The sequence below is a fragment of the Aplidium turbinatum genome, chromosome 9 (genome assembly GCF_918807975.1).
Source record: "Aplidium turbinatum chromosome 9, kaAplTurb1.1, whole genome shotgun sequence".
NCBI lineage: Eukaryota > Metazoa > Chordata > Ascidiacea > Aplousobranchia > Polyclinidae > Aplidium > Aplidium turbinatum.
In genome coordinates, this window is record NC_137480.1 from 14,121,673 (window position 1) to 14,145,267 (window position 23,595).

Genomic DNA, 23,595 nt, shown 5'->3' on the forward strand with positions numbered 1-23,595 from the left:
TGTGAAAAAAAACGAGTTTTGCTAGCTGGGATAGCGTCTCAAGAAAAACGATGATACAACATTCACACAATCACAATCTACCTGCTACGACTAGTTGTTCAAACGGTTAGTTCTACTTTTTAAATGGTTTGCACACTGAAATCGATTTATATCATCACCAACGTCAGTTGATAATGATTGGTCAGTTTTCAACTTTCGTAGTAGATCGGCAGTGCCCAAAGGGCGGCCCGCGGAAATATTATCTGGGCTCTGGGCTCTCAGGAGAGTAATTTATATAACCTCATTGTAAAAACCTGAACCACATTGAAATAAGTGGCGCCATGAACTGCTAGTTTCTGTAGCTAGTTTTTTATTATTTGATTTTATGAAACCCTTCAACAACATATTAAATAGTTGTAGCATTAGTTTGGCGCCATAAAATCATCTTTGCCAACACTCTCCTTGCGTGTTTCTCAGTAGTGTTTTTTCACTAGCACTTAATAAATAAAATCAAATCATAAAAAAACTAGCTACACAGCTTTAATCAGAGGGGCATTGAGTTTCTCATACTTCAAAATTGTCTGAGAAACGTTTTACACAAGACAAGATTCAATCTTTCAAGAAGTCCAAACAACTAAGAAATCTATCAAAATCAGAAAAACTGAAGTTATTTACGTCACCAGGAAAACATGGATGTAAAAATGTAGGCCTATTTCCTGAGAAGCTAACTGAACCAATTTCGGGATAAATTTAAGCAAAAATAAAAATGAATCATTTCATCATGACATTGGTTGGCTCTCAGGCGAGTCATCTTAAACATCCAACCAACCGATCAACCAAATGATTTGGTAATATAGAACAGGTGGGCTATTGGCGAAATGAAGTTTAGTCTTTACGCTTCTATCAGAGATGATCGTGAGCCGTGATCTCATCTATTTGATGAAAGCTGGTGAGTTGTGAATAATATTGTGTATTTAATACTACGCAAAGTTTCCACTCTCACAACTGCCACTTAACAGTCAACACTACTAATGTGAAAGTTATTCAATCAACTATAAGTAGCTGATCTAGTTTCAGGGTCAAACCAGCATGGCATTAAGATTTCTACTGTAGCTTACTAAATGTAGGCTACGTTGGGTAACAAAACCAAGAAGGTTTTTTGAACGTCTCTACGGTAAATGTCTTTAAACGCAAGTTGATTATTTTGTAAAAACCAAGTTCACTCCTGAACCGCATTGCTTTGCATTAGAATTATGTATATGAGTCAATTACATTGACAACGAAAGTCAGTAAGCAAATTAATTGACTAAAAATTATTATCAAACACATGCAACGCCAGCAGTTTGTTATCAAAGATGACATCAAACTCCAAATGCTGAAAGCCATTTGGGATCTACAAGATGAACAACACAAATGTGCAATGACCAACACTTTGATATTTACGCACATAACCAGCCCCTTTCGATGACGTTGGATTGGAGCAACCACATTTCTGTTAAATGGTTAAGAAATTTATTCGAAGATATGAGTGGAAAAATTGCTACTGAAATGCAGCTTTAAAATTAAATACAACAAACTAAAATATGTTTTAAATTTTTAATTGCTTTCATTGCAAGTTTTGTGGTAGGCTAGTATATTAGGCATATTTGATTAAGACATCTTTAGTCCCATACCGGATCATCTCTACATGGTATGGAATACTATTGTAGTATTCTTAAGGGCCTGTTTAGGCTATTCGATAAGGCAAATTCTCGCAATATGCGTCACTAAGAACTGACGTCAGGAGTGTGGTACTTACAGAGCTTCCATTTACACCAGGGGTTCCGGGTGATCCATTATTCCCAGGATAACCTGGTTTTCCTGCTGAACCTGGTTCTCCTTTCTGACCAGCCTTCCCTAAGGCACCCTGCGAAGAAAACATTTAATAACTTAGGATTTACAAAATGATGACCATACATCCAAGGTGTAAGTCACAATAGATGAACTGTCCGAGTAAAGTAATGTATAAAAGATGAAACCTCTCATTCCTTAGTTAGATGCGCAACAAGCTATTGTTTTAGTCTATTAGTCTTTTAATCCTTTCTACTGCAATTAGTGCAGACTTACTGATTAGAAATTTCTACTTAAACCTGCCAAAAAGTCCTAACACGAGTTTAACAAAAACAATATTTTTAATATAATTTTGGGATGAGTAGCTCCACAACTTTGTCTTGTTGCAACTGTAACAAAATAATGAAGCAGCAAAGTTGAAAATAGAAACGCAACATACTGCTGGTCCAATGAATCCTCGCTCGCCTTTACTTCCTTGAAGCCCGGGTTCACCCTGTGAAAAACAAATCCATTTACTGCAAAACTGTTAGTTTATATTTTGAACAAACTAAAGATACAAATTAATTAAATGAGCACTTGAGCAGGTAAGAAATGCATGTACGAAACATTGAGTTGGAATGTGTTGATACTTTAACACAGTCGTATAGACAGTTGAATGCCTTTTTATTCATTTCATTGTGACATTACTGTGACTACATTTTCAGGAAGGAAATTTTTAATAGCCCACCTTTGGTCCAGGTGCTCCAACCATGCCATCAAGTCCTTGGAAACCAATTTTGCCTTGCTCGCCCTAAAAGAAAAATGGTAAGTTGAAAGCACAATTCTGGTTCACGGTAAACCAGTCTTCAGTATAGTACGATACACATTATCAAGAGTAAGACGAACTGCGGTTCATCTAATTTGACTACATACAATGCATCTAAAATTGAAGGCATTTTTGAAAATGCGTTGGTATCATGAGATTATTTCTATAATGATGCCAAGTATTTTTATGCGATGGCGTACGTCACACATTTATGATACTGTTAGTTGCTATTACACTAAAAAAAAAGATATGAATCGAAGTCTGATGTATTTTAATTACATTTAAATAAAAAAAAATCGAACATAAAACTATAGCATGCCTTCTGATTAGTGAAACAAAAACTACAAGCTAAAAACAGTAATAAAAATAGCGGCTCAAATCTACACTTTGGTTTTCAAACCAACACTCAACATCAAGAATCTCATTTACACAGTCCAGTGCAGGCTAGCTGTGAATTGTCAATTTATAACCAACTTACTTTCTGACCAGATTTTCCAGTCGCTCCAGTTTCACCCTAAAGTGAAAATAAATTTGTTTATGGTAACGCAGCAAACTGAAGCACGTTAATGCCATAACGCTATAAAACTGGACTTATGTAGCTAGGTTAAAATATGAAAATAATATACGTTTTCTGTGGCCAGAAGGTACATTACAATAATTTGTGGCAAATATCGTGTCAAACAGAAAGGTAACAAGCACAAGCCACCCAAACTGAAAGTTTTTGCAAAAGTGTTTTGAAAGACCAAACGCGTAATATTGATCACTACTGAATTTGATCGAAACCTTTTAAAGACAATAATAAAAGTTTTTCAATCGTCCCTTGCTCATTCCTACCTTTTTACCATCTATTCCCGGTACTCCAGGTGGTCCAGGAAGACCTGGGGGTCCAGGAAGAGCAGTTCTGGATAAGGAACTCTACATAGTATCAAAAAAATATAAATTAGTATTTTATAAAATCCCTTATCGCTATTCACAATGAACATTTGACTCAACTGTCAATAAACATACAACAACACCATAACAGACGCAAAAAACATTGAATTTAAAGAGTACGAACTTCATACAAGGCATCACTTTGCACATAACCACGCTACTAATCTAGAATCAAAACAACGCGAATACAAAAACACAATTGCAGCAGCTGCAAGAAGAGAAAAGAGATAAAAGCCAATTAAAAGAAAGCTTGAACGGCACGCACCTCTCTAACATGGTCTTGTGGCTGAACAATAATGTCCTATAAGCAAAAGCACACAACGTATGTTAAGGCAGAAGCGTTAAGCACATGTAGTCAGCACTAAGCTAGCTAGATAGCAAAGCCAAAGCTGTAAGAAAGCATTACTATATTTAAGAAGCACTTGAGCGTATTAGTAGAAAAGCGTTTCAGCGTTCAGCCTTCGTCGTTCAACATGTCAGCAATATATTGAGACGTAAAAAATAGCTAGTTTGAGAAAAACTTATCACAAAGCAAATCCATGCACTACACAAACTTTAATATCTTATTACAGCAACGAGACTGGAGTTATAAAGGAAGCCATCGGACAAAAGCCGAAAATACTAAACGTTAACAACTTTTTTCGAATTCAATCTAAATAACACAAATCTTATGTCATAATTGATGAATTACATAGTTGCAGATATACCAGAAAGCAAAACTAGTATAATTTTTAACAGACAACACGTTCTCCCAGTTTCTAATTTTTTTCAAACACACAGTTTTCACGATTTCTGATTGGATGTCCAGACAAGTTGCAAGTTGTTTAATGCAACCGTTCATAGAAGCAAGGCTGTCTGCGAGCTGGGGCAACCTTATTAACTAAGCAGAAGTATTCTACAGCAAAAAAATAAATGTTATTTCTATAGAAATAAACTTGAAAAATAAGCAACGGTTGTTTAGTTTATTGCAGGTACAGTGGAACAACAAGTTTCAAGAATAGTTGTTTTCAAAGAACAGTTTCGTATAAATAAGAAATTTAAACTACCAACTTTGACTATCGCAAAGCGGCGATGAAAGTGACTCTGAATCAACTCCAGTGATCGATATCCAGTCCGATCTGGCTGGTAAGGCTACTGCTTTGTTGTTGAGCAAGACATTTTACGTAGACTTCTCAGTGTCTCTCTTCAGACAAACTGACATCTCACTGATTGTCAGAACCTTTTCCTCCGTCATAAAGCCAATTAAACATTTTGAAAATGATCAGCTGCATGAAACGATCGAATTTGCTTGGAACGTTTATGAACGGCGGCCTGGAGGAGTTTGAGAAACCCCCTTCTACTGTAGATGGCAAGCGATAACAAAAGCCATGCTGCGTGTTATTGCAATTAGTTGGTATTTTCATAAATGACACATTAAAAATAGGTTAGAAAATGCAAACGTTTTGTTAATGCTATAAAACATAGTTAAAAGCAGGAAAACTTAAGCAGAAATCTAAGCAGGACTGGAAATTACGTCGTAATTACGTTGAATCAACGATAGAACGACGTGATGTAGCAATAGAAAGAAGTAGCAAAGCGATAGCCGTGAAAGCTGAAAAATGACAGACGAAAACGTTTTGATCTAATATCAGGCATGGAAAAATTGTTCCTTCAAAGTAAACAATCACTCAGCAATTTCTAAGAGAAAACTTTTTGTCACACTCATATCAATGATTAATAAACACTGCCAGCCCCGAGTGATCAAAATGCTGATACAAACAAACGACTTAACGCGAATTCGCGCTAATTTGGATTAAAGAGGACAACACGACTCAAACCAACAAATCTTGACCTTTTTAAAAACACATCGCGTGTTAGATGGGACGGCAAAATGAAACACCATTGGAAGCGGAATTCACACGACAACCAACCAAACCACCCAAAAAATTACGTAAATTTAAGTCAAACTGACATCAATTTGCGTAATTTTTCGCTTGGGAATCATCCGTTGGCTCACACATCAAAATCATTTTTTTTCAATACCGAACTGAATGTAGAGCCAAGGCCGGCCAAATTTCTTCCGGAAGGTAGAAATAGAGATCTATCTCGATTCTGTTTGAATGCATTGGGTCAAAACTGCAAGCTACTGAAGACGACATAACAGAAACGTAGAATTTACGCAAAATCTCTTGTTTTTTTCCAGCACCCTCTGTGACGATCGTGACATCACAAAAGGCAAGAAACGAAACTATGCTCAAGAATTAATCAAAAATTTAATGTGCTAATATTTGGAAACTTGTAGGAAGAGCGTTGCTGTAACTGGCCACCCGCAACAAACAGCTTATATGTGAAAGTCATCTTTGACTGATGCCAATTGAAATTGTTTACGAATTCATCAGTGCTCGATAACGTCATGCAAGAGAAATTATATTCTAAAAAGCAATTGAAACCAAAGCATACGTAAATTCAATTAACCTTAAAATAAAACCTACCGCGGGGCTATAGAACGTCCTTCCAGCTTCGCCCTGAAACACAATTAACCTTATTATTTATAACATTCTTTCGGCGGTGGAAGCCTAATATGGGCATGTATTTTGATATTCATTTGTTTGTCGTATCCAGGCTTACACCCGGTGGTTGAAGATTTAGATTAAGTGGACGGGAAGGCAAGGAAGCCAATCTTCGTGTCCACCTTCAGGCATGCCTTTGAGTGTCCTGCCACAGACACAGCCGCATGCTCTTGAGCGGTGTCGAACCGGCGCCCTTTCGATTGCCGTTCCAGTGTTTTCACCACTCGGCTATGCAGCCGACTTGATATTCATTCTCTCTAGCTAACGCCGAGGCTCATTTTTGTAGTGAGCAAAACTCAATTATTATCGATGTAGTGGGACCTCATCTAAGTGCTGACAGCTCGGAAAAATAAGCTAGTTAGCTATTAGAACAGCATTATTAGGACTACTTTATAGGCAGGTTATACTGTTATTTTGCATTCATCAAATGCTGGCATTTGCGCAACAATTTAACCTGTTGGTGTAATTTATTCAGAATTGATTTCGCTATAATAGCTTCCGCTTATTGAAATAGCCACATTATTGTTCACAATTTTTGACAAACAAATCCATAAGAAAGCTTGAAAAAGTGTTTTAATATCGATGCAGAGAATCTAGCTTCTGTTAAAAACGTTTGATACTAGATTAATTACAAATACATCACAAGTCTGACCTTTGACCCTGCAACGCCAGGAGGGCCTCTGATCCCTGGTAGTCCGGGGAGCCCAGGACCTCCCTTCTCACCCTAGAAATAGTTGTTTGTTTGGAAAATGCTTACGTATTTCAACACCAAAACTTTATACACAAGAAAATATCCTAACTAGCAAAAGTCATAAACAAAAAAGTAGCCTATATAGTTTCCTGACAGAGTTTTCTTTCTTGTACCAAAGACAAGCAAAACACAGCAATACAACAGGATTAAGCATTATAACAATATATTTTACATATTTACAAATAGTTTTAAAAATCGAACGTTTTCGGCTTAACTTAAGCCCTTTTCAGGTATCTGAAAATATTTATAAAATGCAATAAATTTCAACTTCTTGAAGGTAACTAGCTAACTGACTTTTGTAGTTACGTAGTTACTTTTTTCCTAATGTTTGTGTTCTGTCTATCTGTCTGTTTTCCACACTGTTGCTGTTAATCGCTGCGTATTTCTTGATACTTATAGTCAGCTAGCGAGTTATCTTGAGTTGAATTGGGAATAAGAAGTTGAAATTTATCGCATTTTATAAATATTTTCAGATTTCTTATGAGGGCTTGAGTTAAGCCGAAAACGTTCGAATGTAAAAACTATTTGTAAATATGTAAAATATAGTGTTGTAATGCTCAACCCTGTTGTATTGCTGTGTCTTGCCTGTCATTGGCACAAAAAATTATATACTTCGACACTGGAACAATAATTTATTGAAATCACAAAAACAACCTTTCCTGAAAATTAAAGTAGATAAGAACAGTTGAATGACATAACCATGGTCAACAAAGTTTCTTTTATAGGTCAGCAACGACAGCAGACTGAAAAAACAAGCAACTTTCTACTAGGCCTACTGTATATCTAAATCAAAACCTTAGTTAAGATAATATGTAAAGCAAGAATATGAAACAAAAATAATTTACCTTTGACCCTTGGGAAACTCGGCCCTAAAACAAAACAAAAAATACTTAGTACAAAATATTATTGTCACAAAATATACAGCTACTTTTCAATTGCATAATATTTCTTACCATTGGTCCAGGTTGGCCCGGAAATCCTCTGGGTCCAGCTGGGCCTTGAATCTAAAATATAAAACGTTACTCTTGTGCAAATAAACAAATCAATGAGTTTGAGATGCAACATAATTTGATAAACAGTCATGCTCTTTAAGTTACTTACCGTCTACTCTACAAGATATACTTAAACACTTTAATGCAAAGAAAGGATGACTTGTCAATCACGCAGTCAACCGCTTCAAGCAGACAATTTGCTTGGGTTAGGTTCTCAATAACAGAAAGGTTTTGTTATGTTTAGTTTTGTTTAGTGCAAAGTTACAATAGTTTTTTTTTAATTTAGCTGATTTTTTGATACACTTTAATTTGAAGATAGTGCATTCACATACTCCTTCTCCTGGAGGTCCTGGAGGACCAGGTGGTCCAGGAATCAGTTTGCTCTCCTGGAAGAACAAAAAAGAAGAGCAGTATTAACTTCTTTGGTTAATTTAATGAACTCATCTGCTGCAATAAACGCAGCTTGTAATTTGAATATTTGTTTTTGAAGTATTTTTGGAGAAGACATCTTGCAATAATAAGAATAACATAATGTGTGTTTTTATGTAGTACTGTATCCATCGCAGTTGTGGGTTGCTCCTTACTGCCTTACAAAGCAGACAATGTCAGTGTAGCCGCATAGAGGTGCGACTGAGTGTATTATTACCCAAATCCATTCCATTGCTGAGTGCCAAGCAGGAATAAGACTAAGTACCGCTTTTAAAAGGTGGTTGGTATGATTGAATTGAAATGATATGCTCTTACCCAATCTGCCTTCTCTTTTGCGAGATGATCTTGTACCAAAATTCTCGGAATTGCGACCTAAAAACATGCAAATTCTGTAGTTAGAACACTTCCTGTTGCATTTTGCAGTTTTGTACTAGCACAAAAACTTATGAGACAACGAAGAAATGCAAAGATAAGCCGAATATACAGATTTATGGCTGTGCTTTTGCAAATACACTAAAGGCTAAATCCCTAAAATAGTAGAATAGTAGATATCCTGGGACAACAAAGTTTGGTCAGGTTTACCGAAGCTGGTATAACTACACCAAGATTGCTGAAGTTAGACTCATCACGTGAAAAAAGAATACAACGAATTCATAATTATTCTTGCGTATGAGATATTAGCAGTGCCAGTCACATATTGACGGAATATTTCAATAGCTTTCCATGCAAGAATTTAAGACAATTTGGATTTTGCAAATAAGCAGCTGCTTTTAAACGTTTTAAACGTGACGAGGTTTTGCCACATTTTCTTAGTTCTTTGCGTTGCTGGTACCTGGTTTAGCCAGTACAGCAATACATTTTTTAAGTCCTAATCATGGCAATGACAAAGAAGTAATGAAGACATTTTTTTTAAATAACAAATTTACTCATGGAAGTCAACCTCTAGGTTGTGAAATTCACTGACAAAACACGTCATTGTGATATCTGAAGACTGACTCTGGTAAACTGAGACTTACACGAAGCAAAACTCTATACCGTACAAAAATGGCCACACAAAGCTTGTGGCAAATGGCCATACTAAGAAAATTCTACTGCGTGTTATTTGAAATTGATTATCAAATTAGGTTTTAAGTGTTAGTTCAGCATGACCATCACACTACATTAGAAGTACTACTACAATACAACTGGACGAGTGCCAAGTTGCTGCATTTATCAGGCTTTTTCACGGATTACAACGTTTTCTAAAGGCTGTTAATAGCAATTAAGGAACATGCAAGCCGGATCAGTAAGAATTAATTAACTGAGTGGAAAGGTGTATTTGATTGAGGTAGATTGTTTTGACATTGATAAGTTTTTACATTAATTTTATCACTTACAATTGAAATATGTAAAGCCGTGGCTGTTTAGAAAACAAGCTGGTCAAACATTGCTACTGTGATGTTGATTTTGCATAATTATACAAAATAAAAACGTTAAAAGGGTCATCACCAACACAAGAAACACATCGTTCACATCCCAAACAGCCAAATTCGTCATTTTTACACGCAGACGTTGAATCAATGTAAAAAACTAAAAATGACACATTTTGCTGTCAGAGATTGTGGTAAGAAAGAACATGATTAATGGAAGCTACTACGGCTACAGGTGAAGGAGATAGATTGGATGCTGCAAAGTATCCCGAAAGATCATGCTGCAGACTAGGCTACCTTCGACCCGGAATCTCCTTGAAGTAAATTGTCAAGCTCTTCTTTGGAAAGGTTTTCACTATCAGTATATAATACCAGTGGAGCTGCTTCCTAGATTGCATGACGAAAACATAAACATGCAGCCATAACATTGTGGTGAGGTCGGGAGGGTTAAAGTCCAGACGAGTAAATCGCTGGGATTAGATTGGCAAGTGCCAAGCACACTACACGCCAACTGCAACATTTCCAAAAACATTTCTTTGGTGTTTATTTCAACACCCAGGTGTTGCTAGAAACTTATACGTCTATGAAATAGATTGAAGATACAACATATATCATGCTTTACAAAAGGAAACGATCTGAGTGATAACAATTTTTTTTTTTTTTGTCAAAACTGTCGAGCTTGAATAATAAATGATGCATTCAAACAGCTGCATGGGGCTACCAATGTCTTTATGCACGATGGGAGCAACAAAAAGCGTATGACGTCATAATCAAGCGCTGCATTCGAAAGGGTCAAGCTGTTATTCGGAGTCCGAAAGACTCCAGCTTCTTCATGGATTTTAATCAGACGTTTATGTTTGGCAACACCATCATTTATTCATTCAGAAAGTGTGTTGGAGAGTATTGCAAACGTTTGTGGAACATCAAAACGACGTAACTCTATCTGTGAGTGGACCAGGCGACAAGCAGTCTCAAGACACCCTGCACCATCAACAAGAGTTGATGAGGTCAGATGAGTTAAAACTCGTCATCTTGGGGTTTTGCATTTCGCCCACATTGCAATGAGCATGCCACACTTGTTTAACGCAAACAACTGATTAACCTCCAAAATGCATTCGTGTATCGGAGTGACGTTGCCAGATATAAAGGCAACGTAATAACGCAATAAAACTTGCAAGTCACGCCATTCTCTGTTTACATGGTGAAGTAATAGGGGAATGGTGAGTGATCCTCAACTGATATCTTAAACTAAGTGAAGCTTAAGTTTAACGTTGCAATCACAACAAAAGCAAAACATTTCCAATGCAATCTTCTGAGAGTCGACCAACGTAACTTCTATGAAAGCAACATTTTCAAACGTTAATATTACACAAAACAAAGAAAAAGCTCAAATTCAATTATATCAGTGCGCGTTTCTTTCCATTTGTGGGGATAGTTGTGCGCATTGGACTTTGTAAGGCGACAAATAACAATATAGTTTCGGGAGAGAGTTTGCTTTTTTATACCAAAGACAGGCAAGACACAACAATAACACAGGGTTGAGCATTACAACAGTATATTACATATTTACAAATAGTTCAACATATCAAACGTTTTCGACTTAACTTAAGTCCTCATCAGGAATCTGTAAATAATTATAAACTACAATAAATTTCACTTCTTGACAGTGACTACCGTAACTAACTAAAAGCATCGAGAAACACGCACGATTGAAAGCACTGGAGTGGAAAACATACAGACAGACGAAAAATTACATTAAGAAAAGGCAACTGCATGATTAAGTTACAAACGAATTTGCACCATGGAGTACGTGATACAACTAGGCTAATAAATATTAAGGAGAATGGAGGCGCCACTGGCAAATAATTGTTTGTTTAGATTTGGATTGTAGCGTTTGATTAACAACGCTTCCTGAATTTTTGTGTCAAATTGGGATTTGCCTTTGCATAAAATTTTAAATGAGTCAGCAGAGAATTTTTGATCTGTGCAAAAAGAACAATCCATGATATGGTCCTTGATGGCACTTTTCTTTAAGTCTCTAAAGTTCAGATGCTCCCGTACTCTCGTGGTCAAATGTCTGGTGGACATACCGATGTACGTCAATGCCGAATCACACGGACATGTAAAACAATATACGACATTTGAGCAGAGAGACGAAGGCGTCTGGGACTTTAGTTGAAAATACGAACTAATTTTAAATGTTTTATAAACAGGAAAAACGTCCACATCAAATTTATTTTTCATAAACTGTCCGATTTTACGAGCAAACGTTTTGGATTCTTTTCCCACAAACGGAATGGACAAGCAATGCTTCACATTTAACTCATTTTCAGCCTTTTCTTTTTGGTTGGAATTGTCAGAGATAAAACGATTCAATATTTTCTCAAAGTACAATTTTGGATAACCATTATTATAAAACATTTGTTTCAATTTCTCTATTTCAATATTAAAAAGAGCATCATTGCAGCAAATCATTTTAGCCCGAGCTAATAGGCACAAGATCAAACCAGACTTCCATTTCAATGGGCATAATGCATCAAAGTTCAAAAACAAACCAGTATGAGTTGGTTGGCGATATGGCGATCACTGTCACATAATAAGCTTATGACATCATCGATAAAGAGATCTACGTCACAGATTGGCGGTTACGTCGGAAGCATCTATCAGAGGAATAAGTGACAGATAATTTACTGTAGATCATAATCATGTCTGATGAACGCAGATTTCCAGCTGCATTGATACGACGTTATTCGACGCAAACGACCTTGCGTTGTGACCAAAAAACTCTAGAAGAAAATACTTTCGCGTGCAAGATATTTGATGAATTCCCAGCGGAAACGCCAACAGTGGCTTTGTTTTCTTATTTTTCTGACGGAAAACATAATCTCAATAATATGACATTCACGCAGTCAAAAATAGAAAGTCATTCATAAAAATAGCTGAAATAATAAGTAGCTAAAGGACAGTTACAAAAAGTTCCATAAACTCAAGCGCTCAACGGCAGAACGATGGTCGTATTATTCGTACTTCAAAAATTAAAATTTTATACCAATGATGCAAGTCATACTGAGGTAAAAACAAAATAAAACAAGTTAAGTTGCAATATTGCAGGGGCGGGCAACATACGACCCACGGGCCGGACCGAATATTGTAAAATCTAAGCCTTGCATCTTGATTTGACTAATCTGTGTCGCCTTCAGGTTTGAATGTAAAGCAGAAAACCTCAGTTTGGTAACTCAATATGGTGTTTTTTAAAAGCTAACATCATCGATTCCTGTTCATTTGACAAAAAACACATAAAAGTTTGGTTGAAGCGAAGTTGATAAAGCAAAACGCACTTCTTCTGTGGTAAGGAATTTATCATTCTTTTTCAATCAGCAGCAAGTTTCGACTTTCAACGATTGTAAACTTGGTCCAGTCAAGTCAAAAATTATCAAATCGATGCCGACACATTCGCGTCATCTTGTCTTAGGCTGTGCACATCGCCTTGTTCGTTTTACCAGGTGGTCATCTTCTTCTCTTAAAAAACGTTGAAACCATCGCTACCTGCTCCGGACAATACCTACTTTCGTGGAGTGTTACAATTTAAAGGAAACTTTAACTGTGTTTCTTCATAATTTCAGTTAGCTTCGTGACCAGCGGTTTTTCGCAACATCTAAACCTTGCTAACTTCATCTTGTCAAATTGTTCGCTGATTTGTGGCCCATGTTTTTACATTGTACACTTTCCTTGTATTCCAAGCATTTCAGTTTGGTTAAATACACTTGCTACGATGTATCCCAGTAGATTTTCTTCAGTTAATCAGGGCTTTTTTAAATCTTGCAATAGCTTCTGGTTTGAGGTCGTTTGACAGGTTGAAAGCAGTCTCCAAATACCAAAAGTTGTTTTCCTTCTTAAGTGGTAAGAAAGATCACAATCGGTACTGTTTAGTCTTCAGTGTGACCCAATCTGGAATCGATTTCAGACCTAGAGCCAAAGGAGAAACCCCTCAGCCACTGAGCTGGTGGCTTCTTGCACTGTAGTTTAATGATGTCACTCGGTTCCATACGCACCGTCTTCTTCCTACTAATTTTCAGTTCACTACTTTGCAAGCAATTTCGCTTTTCCGGTTGCTTCTGCAGTTTGCTGCTTGTTTCCGCAATCAACACGAGATCATTAGCAGACAGCGGGGACCCTTTGGTGCTAGAGCTGCTGGGTTACTAAGTACGAACAAGAAAGGGCTTGTGGAGTCCTACTTGGACTAGGTCGAAGTCAGTTTCTCCAACAATGAGGATGCAGGTTGACAGCTATTTATCTGCATCTCTGTGCTAGTGTACCTCCCCGATCGCTTGTTTGCTTTGCACGCAAGGGTATTAACTCAGTTCCAATGAAAAGTTGCTACAATTTCTTTGTAAAGTAGAAAGTTGGTATTTTCAACTAAAAAGATGTGATTACAGGCCCCAAGTCAACACAAATACATCTGAACTAGAAAAATAAAGCAGCGAAGGCAAAAACGCTTGGAACACTTGGAAGTAGAAGTTGAAACACAAAACAATTCAATCTTGCTTCAAAGCATTGTGAATTCACCATATGCTTAGCGAGACACAGATATTTGAAAATTACTATCTTTTTGAATGTAATATTAGAAAATCTACAATCTATGTTGAAGCAAATCACATCTTCGAAAGCTGCAGCAATAATGAAACAAAAAAGCTCAACAAAAGCGATCAAAATAGTCTGTTTCGATTCGAAACGGACTTGGCAGAGACAACAGAGTTACTGCAAGTTCAAAAAATCACACAACACCCTAGCTTAAAAATCCATCCTTGTTTTCATTGATTAACCATCGCAGAGGTTGAAGCAACAAAAATTGTGGATTTTCAAGCCAGACATTGGTCGAAACATTAAAAAAAATACCACGGCAAACCACTAACAACAACACGCTGTCAATTGAACCTTAGATGTTGAAAATCCGGAATCAGAGCCGCCTTTGCTATCTTTGCTTTCAGCAGTGACAGAAGAAGCATCCTATTGACACGACCCAAATTTTTGACAAATAAATTTTAGTCAAATGGTTTCACTTTCAAAACAATCTCGCCGCTTTCAAAAAGGAAGTTTTCTGCAGGTCTTGTAATCATTGTTGGTAGAAAGTCGTATGTAGGCTACCGAACGCTTTGAAGGTCAAAGAGAATGTTTATTGTTTAGAATAAATCAGTCATCCCTTACCAGCCAAAGCTGAAAACCTTAAATCTATCACTCCTTTTTAACGTTCATATATCGAAGACATTTTGGAAAGCACATTATTTTCATTAGTTAAACTTATTATCAGTATGCTAAATATTGCATGGTTTTGTTGATTATGACGAAATAAGCTTATCTGCTAGAAATTATTGTGGCTTTTTCGTTGGCACAACATTGCAATAAAACATGATAGCTCTGTTTTGTAGGAAACCTAATAAATAACATCTTTAATGCTATCGTGCGCTACAAGTACTTGTACACTACCATGCAATAAGATAACTTCACAGATAACAATGTCTTTTTCAACATTCATAAGTTGTTGAAGTTGAAGAGACAGTTGTTCCAAAACGTCTTGAACAGAAAGCATTTGCATGACCTACCTGTGCTTGTGAAAATCCAGATCCGGGCTCTCCTCTGCTACCTTTGAGCCCAGGAAATCCTGGAAAGCCCTGGAGAAGCAAATGTTGCATGTGAAAGCTTGTACCTATTTACAATACTTGACAGACAACAAAAAACTTCTGAAAAGAGAGCTAAAACTTTTGCAAGACTTTAAAATTGGTAGCAAACAAACCAAAAAGAGCTAATGAATTACAGAGCGATTTGTTAGTTTCTGCACGAGATCTTTCAAAAAAAAAAAAAACTATGACTGTCAAGTGAAAATCCTGGTGATCTCAGAAAATGTAACTTCAAGCTACGTATATTGACCACGAACCCAATAGAAATAAAAACGATGCATGTATCTTTGTACCACTACAAAGTATCACACATGCAACACAAACAATAAGATAATACAGAAAAGTCATCTATTCTCAGATCGAGAAAGCCTCCTTCGACGATTAATCCTAATAGTTTGCACGCTGGCGGAAGCGTGAATCTTGACACATAAACCAAGAAAAGAAATAGTTACTTTTACTGTATATTACGGAAATGTGAAAAGTAACACACCCACATGTAGATTACGTTCAAATGACCGATAAAGGCATTGATTTATTTCAGATGAAGAAATACATTCCAAAATAATTCTATAGTTGTTGTCACATTTAAAAATATAAACAAAAAAACGAACAACAAAAAACAATACATATGTTAATTGTTTTTATTTATGAAACATTAAGTACGTAATTCCAGTAAAATACATTATTTTTCTTAAACCAAAAGAGATATTACTTGGGAAGTTGCTGATATGGACTTCCACCGTTGGCGTATTTGTGATCTGTAGGTCGCTGCAGCAGGTGGGGTATTTTGACCGGCAGACACTTCAACATAGGATAATTTTCTCTACGAACCAGCTGACTGCAGCATTGTGAACCTTCTAGCACTCAGTCAGAGAGTTGATTCTTGCTTGAACTATGTTTCGTAATTACAGAAGAAAAAAGAGTAATGGCAAGGATGGGGATCGAACCCACGCCATCAAAATGACTATTCCCTAGCCCTAACCCTCTAGCCCAAGCTGGCGACGGCGAAACGTTCATTTACTTTGCTTTCTAACGTGCATTCGTCGCATGACTGCAATCAGCTTTTTAAATCTTGCCTTCCGATTGATTAATAAAAGTAATCCGCTGCAACGACCTGTAGATTAAAAATACGCCTGCTATTGGTATTTTTCGAGTAAGTGAAATCACCACTGTCCAAGCAACCTTACATGTTTGCACTTTGTCAAAGTTATCTTCCACAGACTGCTTTGATAGCTCAGTGATTTCATTTACTTGAAGTTGTTCTACTTACTGTAGCTTTGTGTCTGGCATTCAGAACTTTATTATGGTGATGCTTAGTTAATTATGCAACTCTCATACACAGTAGCCTACATGTAACAACCGCGCATCTAGCTCGTAGTTGGTAGCAAACAAAAACTAAAAAACTTACCCTGTCGCCTTTCTCTCCGAGTAAACCCTGACAAAATAAAACCTTTTAAACCTTAGGCTGGTAGTAATTTAGATCAGCGCTGTCCTTAAAATCCATTAATGAGAAAATATTATAAAAGACAAAAGCTTAGGTTCAAGTTACAAGGATACCGTAAATCTTCATGTGTGAACCGAACTGTGACCACCGATATGGCATTATAGATTTCTTACATGAGGCACAACTTACCGGGATTCCATCTTTTCCATCAGCACCCTGTAAATAACCAAGCAAACATTTGAAGCAGACTAAGACTTCAAATTTATGTTTAGTTTTGATTCTTTGAAAGGTATTATTTTCAGACCAGTTTGCTTAAATTTGGTAGACCTATTGCGCCTTATTTTGGAACAAAAGTGCATATAAAATACTCAAAAACGTAGCCTATATCTCCGCTTGTAACGCTTTTTATGTAACTTTTCAATTTATCAACAAATATACTGAAAAAAAAACTAATGATGAAGTATTGTTTGGTACAAGAAATGTAAGTTTCTTTTCACTTGATGCGTTTGCTTTTAAAGACTAGCCAAAACATTTTGATTGATTTGAAAGCGATGCTGGTCTACTTACCGGTCGTCCAGTCAATCCCATTGGACCCTGAAAATACTCGAATGTTAAATTTAAAAAAATCTTATTACGTCAAAAAAACGTTAAACAAGAGCATTAAAGATGGTAATATCAGTGAAGACAAAGGGGTCGACAGCAAAAACAACAATTGATAAACAAATCGCAGCGAATGTTGCTTGTCGTCTGACAACGTCACAAACCGGATAACCAGGAAATCCGCGTAGACCCGTGGCACCCTGAATGCAAAATAAACGAAAAACAATAAGACGCATAATAAATACGGTAGAAGCCTAAATCAATGGTAAAAAGTATAACTAACTGAGAAAAACTTTAGATTTTGTTACCATTCTGGCCACAGATGTGCGCCTTACTACATGTATATTTGGTTACCCATGTGTAGACATTACATGTATATACATATCTCCATTTATTGGTGTTTTAGCATACAGCTTATTGCAGCTAGTACAAGCGTAAACACCCAGTCAGATATGGGATGAACAAAACCATAACATTTCATCAACAGAAAAGGTGAGCTAAGCCATGATTTACTTTGAATTAGCTCAATATTTCTAAATGGTTTCGTTTTGTTACACTGTCATAAACAGCATATACCGACCATTTAGTGTGGTGAAAAAATCAACCCAACTTAACATATTACAAGAAAGCTGACATTTTCCACATATTAAAATATGAAATATATGCGTTGTTTCAACTCGAGCATTAAAATCAACCTGCTTCGAAGAACTGGCACATTTGAGCCATATCTTTTATGTAGAAAGTTTCTATTCGGGTAGGTAAAAACAATAAGGTCTACCATGACTTATGCATTTATGATTTAAATACCTTGAGGCCTGATTGGCCAGGCAGTCCAATCGGTCCCTGTGCAAAAAAGATGGAAAGTTAATATCAATTTATCATAGTATCAAAGAGTAGCCTACTGTGATTACTACGAAGTAAAAATTAATCTCAATGTTTAAAAACATATTTTAAAAACAATTACATGTTTCACAACAGTGCTACAGGCATGCACCCAAACCAGTATACAACATTGTGCCTATCACAAATACATGCTTTCCTAATCAAGGCCTTACACATAAATGCTCTAACATTCTTACACCGCAGTGTACACAAAAATTTTATTTTCAATAAAATTTTGGCACGCATATAATTACTTTATTGGACTGAAACACGCCAGATTGGAAGTGCGGCAATAAGGTGTAAAAGTAGTAAAAAAAGAGCATTTTACAATCACTGTGTTGAAATATGTTGATTAAAACCAAGTCAACTGATTAGATATCATTGAGTGATGCAAATAGAAGAAGTTTCATCAATTAAATCAAACTGTTTGTCATTTTCTTGCCTCTGGTTTGCAACTTGAAAACCTTGTTTGTTAGGCTAAAATTTATACATAAATTTTTATCTTCAGTTTTCTACAATGAGATTGGATGATAAGCCATGATATGAGGAATTAGGCAGTTTTCACATCAGCCTTTACTCACCATCACTAGGTGTCGCTGGTTGTACTTTTGCGGTCTCGTTGGCTTGAGGGGACCAGGAAGTGAGCGAAAAAATATTTTAAGGTTTGGCTGTACTTCTATTGACGGAAAGGACCCATTTCGTACACATACAGGTAATGGGATCAGGTCCACTTATATTACCATCTTTAATACGTTTTGAATTTAATCGTAAGTTATCATAAACATGCTTTGCTGCGTTGATCAAGTTATTTGCGCAAAAATCATGCACTTGGCAAAAAGCACTTAGAATGTCAACTCAAATGAAAGCTTCAGTGTTTCAATGAACAATTACAAACAGAAAAAGTGGACTAATGTCAAGACAAAGGTGGGTGTTATACCTCTTAACGTAAACGAGGATAAAAAAAAAAAACATTGCAAAAGGAACTAACTGTATGTTCTATTGAGTTGACACACCAATGCGTTTTGCCAAGATATATTTATATGTCAGTAGAAATCCTCATTTTCTAATAAGCTGAAAATCAAAATATGCACCGGCCATATAGTAAGCAGTTCTGAGAGCTCAGAAACTTCTGCGCGAGCTGCAAATTCTTTTGCTTGTCATGAGCCAGCTGATTGATGACATCATTGCTGACTAATGAACGCTCCACTACAAAGCAATGGCTTTAATGTGTGTTTAAAAGGCAGGGCAATTAGATTATCGCCATGGAAAAGATGCTTATTAATTATATTTTGCGGAGATGGATGAATGTCGTTAAGCCTAGCTCAAGCTTTCTTCTCATGATGCATTGCAATAAACATGAAACGTGCATGGAATGTACGGCTTTCAGCATGCACATGCTTGTCAAACGAGCTCATGCAGTCAAGTTTTGAAATCCATCTAGTAGATTTCATGTGAAATAAGTGTAGGTTGTTTCAGACACGCAGGCAAAAACCAAGCCAGTAAATCAGTCTTTTTTAGATTGCAAGCGAGGTCTATAGACGTTGAACCAATGTAAAAATGATTGATTTGGTGGCTAGAAAGATGACATGATTGTCAGTAGGATGAAAACAATTTGTAGAAGCGATAAAGTAGCAGCATGCATTTTGTGTACCGGAAATCCGTTTTTGCCAGGTCTTCCCTGAAATCCGGCAAAATGGACACAACAACATAAAACAAAAAGAAAGTTAGTGTTTAATCATTGCGTTTTAAAGGACCATGGAGTTCCATAGTATTGTCAAGTATATCAGTAAAAGCTTAATTACCAATTATAAATTTTCCAGCAAAAACAAGACTACTCCCAAGCTGCACTTAAATACGGCAAATTCCAGTTACAAACTGTCTTGAAAAATAGAGAGTTGCAAGATGTTTTACATGTCAGTAACACTATTGCAGTGATTTGAAGATACAGACTGGCAATCTAGCCAACAAAAGCAGCCCTTTTTAAATCGTTGTTTGACGTAACGTGAACAGAGAAAACGATGCCAAAAACAAGCAACTTTTGTTGACTAGCAAAACATCGAAAAGTGACAGTAATATTATATTTATTCAATATAATATTTGTTGATATGTTGTGACATTTTTGAAAGACAGAAAACGATGGTCTTGTAATTGGGTTCAAACCTGATCTACAGGACTTGATGCAAAAGATACACGACATCGCATTGACAACAATAAACATATATTCAGCTTCCAGTCGTCATGCCTGGAGTGAAACGGTTTAACGATTTTACATATACAGTTTATACACTGCCCACTGCTCAGCGGAAAACAACGGTTCCTTTTTTCAGCAACCAATGTTGGGGCTGAGTGTTTGTGGTCGAACAACACATATAAAGACAATTTGAAGAAGACAAGTTGTAGACTCACCGGTCTCCCTGCAATTTAAAAGTAAAATATTTTAGAGAAACACACCTGACAATACTTTTATTAACCGGTCACTTTTTCTCAGTGCAGTGTCTCTTGACATTTATGACTAAAACCACCCATGTTTGCCAAACGAATCGAAAATCTGTTTACAAAACTAAGGGTTCAGGATCACCTATAGACAAAACTTCACAGAGTAGATGTATCACTCATCGATAAAACGTTGTCGCATAAAAAATGAATTTTCAATCCTAATATTGTGAGAAGCTTTTTTTCAAGTTTTGGATCTCAGCATTAAAAGCTAAACAAATAAAAAGCGTCACATTTTTAAGAGAATTTTAAAACCAACTTTTTCCCACCAGGGATTAAACTAAACACTACAAATGGAGTATGACGCAATAAAGCAAACTAGACAAGTAGACATACCTCTTCTTCCACGTCTTCCACTTTTCCCTTCTTCTCCTGAAATAAACAAATAAAAAAGCTTAAATGGAGCATGGGCACAACACTCAAAACTCAAGGGCTCGCAATAACTATGGCTACAAGCAAACGGATGCAGCTTTGACATGAATGTCCAATTCTAGACCCTTCGTGCTACTTCAGCAAAGTTCAAGGACATGGAAGTAATGAAAGGTCAATCACAAACCATTGTGTTTCTTCAAAAACTATGTTCGCATAAGTAAATATAATAGCGTTACCAAAGCAACAGAAACATAAACGTATCTTTGAGCTTTTAGCATCGATATTTTCACAGTATTATGATGTGAAATTATGTTATATCGATAGAAAAATACTTTCTCGAAACCCTTCTCATGAATGACAGCAGTGTGTCAGTGCTTGTCGTTTTTCAAGAAACATAAAAATTATTGAAGTTAATTAAATATCCATCAAGTACGCTTGAAATAAACTTTAGAATTGCCGAATATTTTCACAAAAAAAGGCTGCGCTAACCTAGTCAAAAGTGTGTTAAATTTTACATGGTTTCAACGTCTTTTCACACACATCGAAACGTAGGTATGACTTATCTGTGACTGTTATTTACAATGCTGATATAATGCTTCTTTTAGAATAGATTGATGTTAAACTAGTAAATAAGAAACTGTTCATGTAATAACTAATCAAACTTCTATTTAAAAAAAATACAACACACTACGTTGCTGCTAGACAAACTTTTTTGTTTTTCTAATAACAATGATTGCTAACAAATTGGAGAAATAGGAAACCTAATAAAATTAAATAGACTGTGCCTTTGCATGTAATTTTGTCTTGAATCTTGATGTAGCACGCGAATAGCCTGATTAGTTCCAAGCCGATACTTATGCAAAGGTCCACTAAGTTATCAAAAGTCGATGTTTTCGAGTCGAAATTTTCTTCTTTTTTTACATGTGCTAGCTGAAGATGCTATTACTATAGCGAAATCGATTCTTAACTTAATAAATTACACTAAGAGGTTAGATTGTTGTGCAAATGCCAGCATTTGATGAATGCAAATTAGCAGTACCAGTTTTTTCATTGGTTTAACATTATAATATGAAAACATAACTTTGCGAGAGATGCACCAATCTTATTTGTTGATACAGGATCGGTTGAATCGACCACTACCGTTCTATAAATGGCCATTCTATCTCTCCTGACATGTGGTGGCAGTCGGGACGTCAGACAGTGAAACGCTTCGGAAGCACCGTCTCTTTCCTGTTCAAAAACAACAGACTTGTGCCTTGCGAACACAATGTCCAGTCACAGCCTTATCAATAAATAATAAACACTGTGGGGCAACGCGCCAGACCTGTGGTACAACCGGCTCCTACAGTAATTTGTTGATAAAACTCACAACGATGAAAACCAAATCAAACAAAAACTCCACGTAAAGCTGAAATTTCCGTCTGAGCAAAATAGTTTTGCTATTACTTACGCAATAAAGTTATTTGGGGTCAATTTATTCGAACGAATTGATCACTGTGATGTTTTTGTGATGGTCAACAACGTCGCATAACTACAAGATTAGAAGTAGCATAAGACATCGTAGCGTCATTGTGCAGATGCTAGAGGTACCGAAAAGAAAAGTTTGGTTGTACCTGTGTTTCGTGAAGCTAAAGTGGATACAATATACAAACTATCATCACATTGCAATGCCTGTAACCCAGGTCTTAGGGAGCAATGCAACATAACCATGTTTCCAGTGGGTGATTAGAGGTACTGAAAAGAAAAGTTTGGTTGTACCTGTGTTTCGTGAAGCTAAAGTGGATACAATATACAAACTATCATCACATTGCAATGCCTGTAACCCAGGTCTTAGGGAGCAATGCAACATAACCATGTTTCTAGTGGGTGATTGGATATGATCGTAACACACATCATCATGTGGCATACTAACCTATTAACTTCAGCAATCAGAGCTGCAAATAAAAAAAATCAACCTCAGCAAGGCAGGGACGTTGTTACAGGACGCTATCTGGGCAATTCCACTCCTTCAAAATTTTAACTTTGCTAAATAAAGTCATGACACAGCTTGAGAAATCCTACTCTGCAGGTTAGACTTTTAAAGAATAAAATTAAAAAATAAGAACAAATTGCTTATTAACTGCAATCAATATTTATTATGGTTATAATGTGGAAGAAGAAAGCATCAATTTATTCCATATAATGGTTTTGAAATATACGCACTACGCAGTACATTGTACGTCTTTTGTTACTGTTTTAACCATAGACACCTTAAATAGAAGGACTAGTATCTGCTATGCTCGGTATTTGGAACTTGGGTCCCAAATCCAAACTTGGGTCCATCTAAAATGTGGTATAAATTATTCATAAAACTTTGCTTTTGATGTCTTTTACAGGGTTTTGGGGGGCAAGGATTCCATTTTTCACACTTTTTTGTTCTAAAATATCAATGAAAGGTCTTTTGAAGCTTATT

The 23,595-nt window shown here is 36.4% G+C and overlaps 1 protein-coding gene across 1 annotated transcript in view; it reads right to left on the reverse strand.

Moving 5' to 3' along the window:
• Positions 1-23,595, reverse strand: part of LOC145776720 (uncharacterized) — a 51,644-nt gene that overhangs the window by 9,343 nt on the left and 18,706 nt on the right. Inside the window, exons 3-24 of the mRNA XM_082587948.1 lie at positions 21,108-21,143; positions 20,685-20,692; positions 18,204-18,239; positions 17,561-17,596; positions 17,364-17,390; positions 16,986-17,012; positions 16,761-16,787; positions 15,278-15,346; positions 14,613-14,684; positions 8,584-8,640; positions 8,172-8,225; positions 7,801-7,851; positions 7,693-7,716; positions 6,749-6,820; positions 6,019-6,051; positions 5,570-5,638; positions 3,449-3,529; positions 3,093-3,128; positions 2,537-2,599; positions 2,249-2,302; positions 1,778-1,885; positions 1,427-1,471 (exon numbers count right to left, since the gene is read on the reverse strand). Coding sequence (XP_082444074.1) covers positions 1,427-1,471; positions 1,778-1,885; positions 2,249-2,302; positions 2,537-2,599; positions 3,093-3,128; positions 3,449-3,529; positions 5,570-5,638; positions 6,019-6,051; positions 6,749-6,820; positions 7,693-7,716; positions 7,801-7,851; positions 8,172-8,225; positions 8,584-8,640; positions 14,613-14,684; positions 15,278-15,346; positions 16,761-16,787; positions 16,986-17,012; positions 17,364-17,390; positions 17,561-17,596; positions 18,204-18,239; positions 20,685-20,692; positions 21,108-21,143 — 1,085 coding nt within the window. The remainder of the gene's footprint in view (positions 1-1,426; positions 1,472-1,777; positions 1,886-2,248; positions 2,303-2,536; positions 2,600-3,092; positions 3,129-3,448; positions 3,530-5,569; positions 5,639-6,018; positions 6,052-6,748; positions 6,821-7,692; positions 7,717-7,800; positions 7,852-8,171; positions 8,226-8,583; positions 8,641-14,612; positions 14,685-15,277; positions 15,347-16,760; positions 16,788-16,985; positions 17,013-17,363; positions 17,391-17,560; positions 17,597-18,203; positions 18,240-20,684; positions 20,693-21,107; positions 21,144-23,595) is intronic.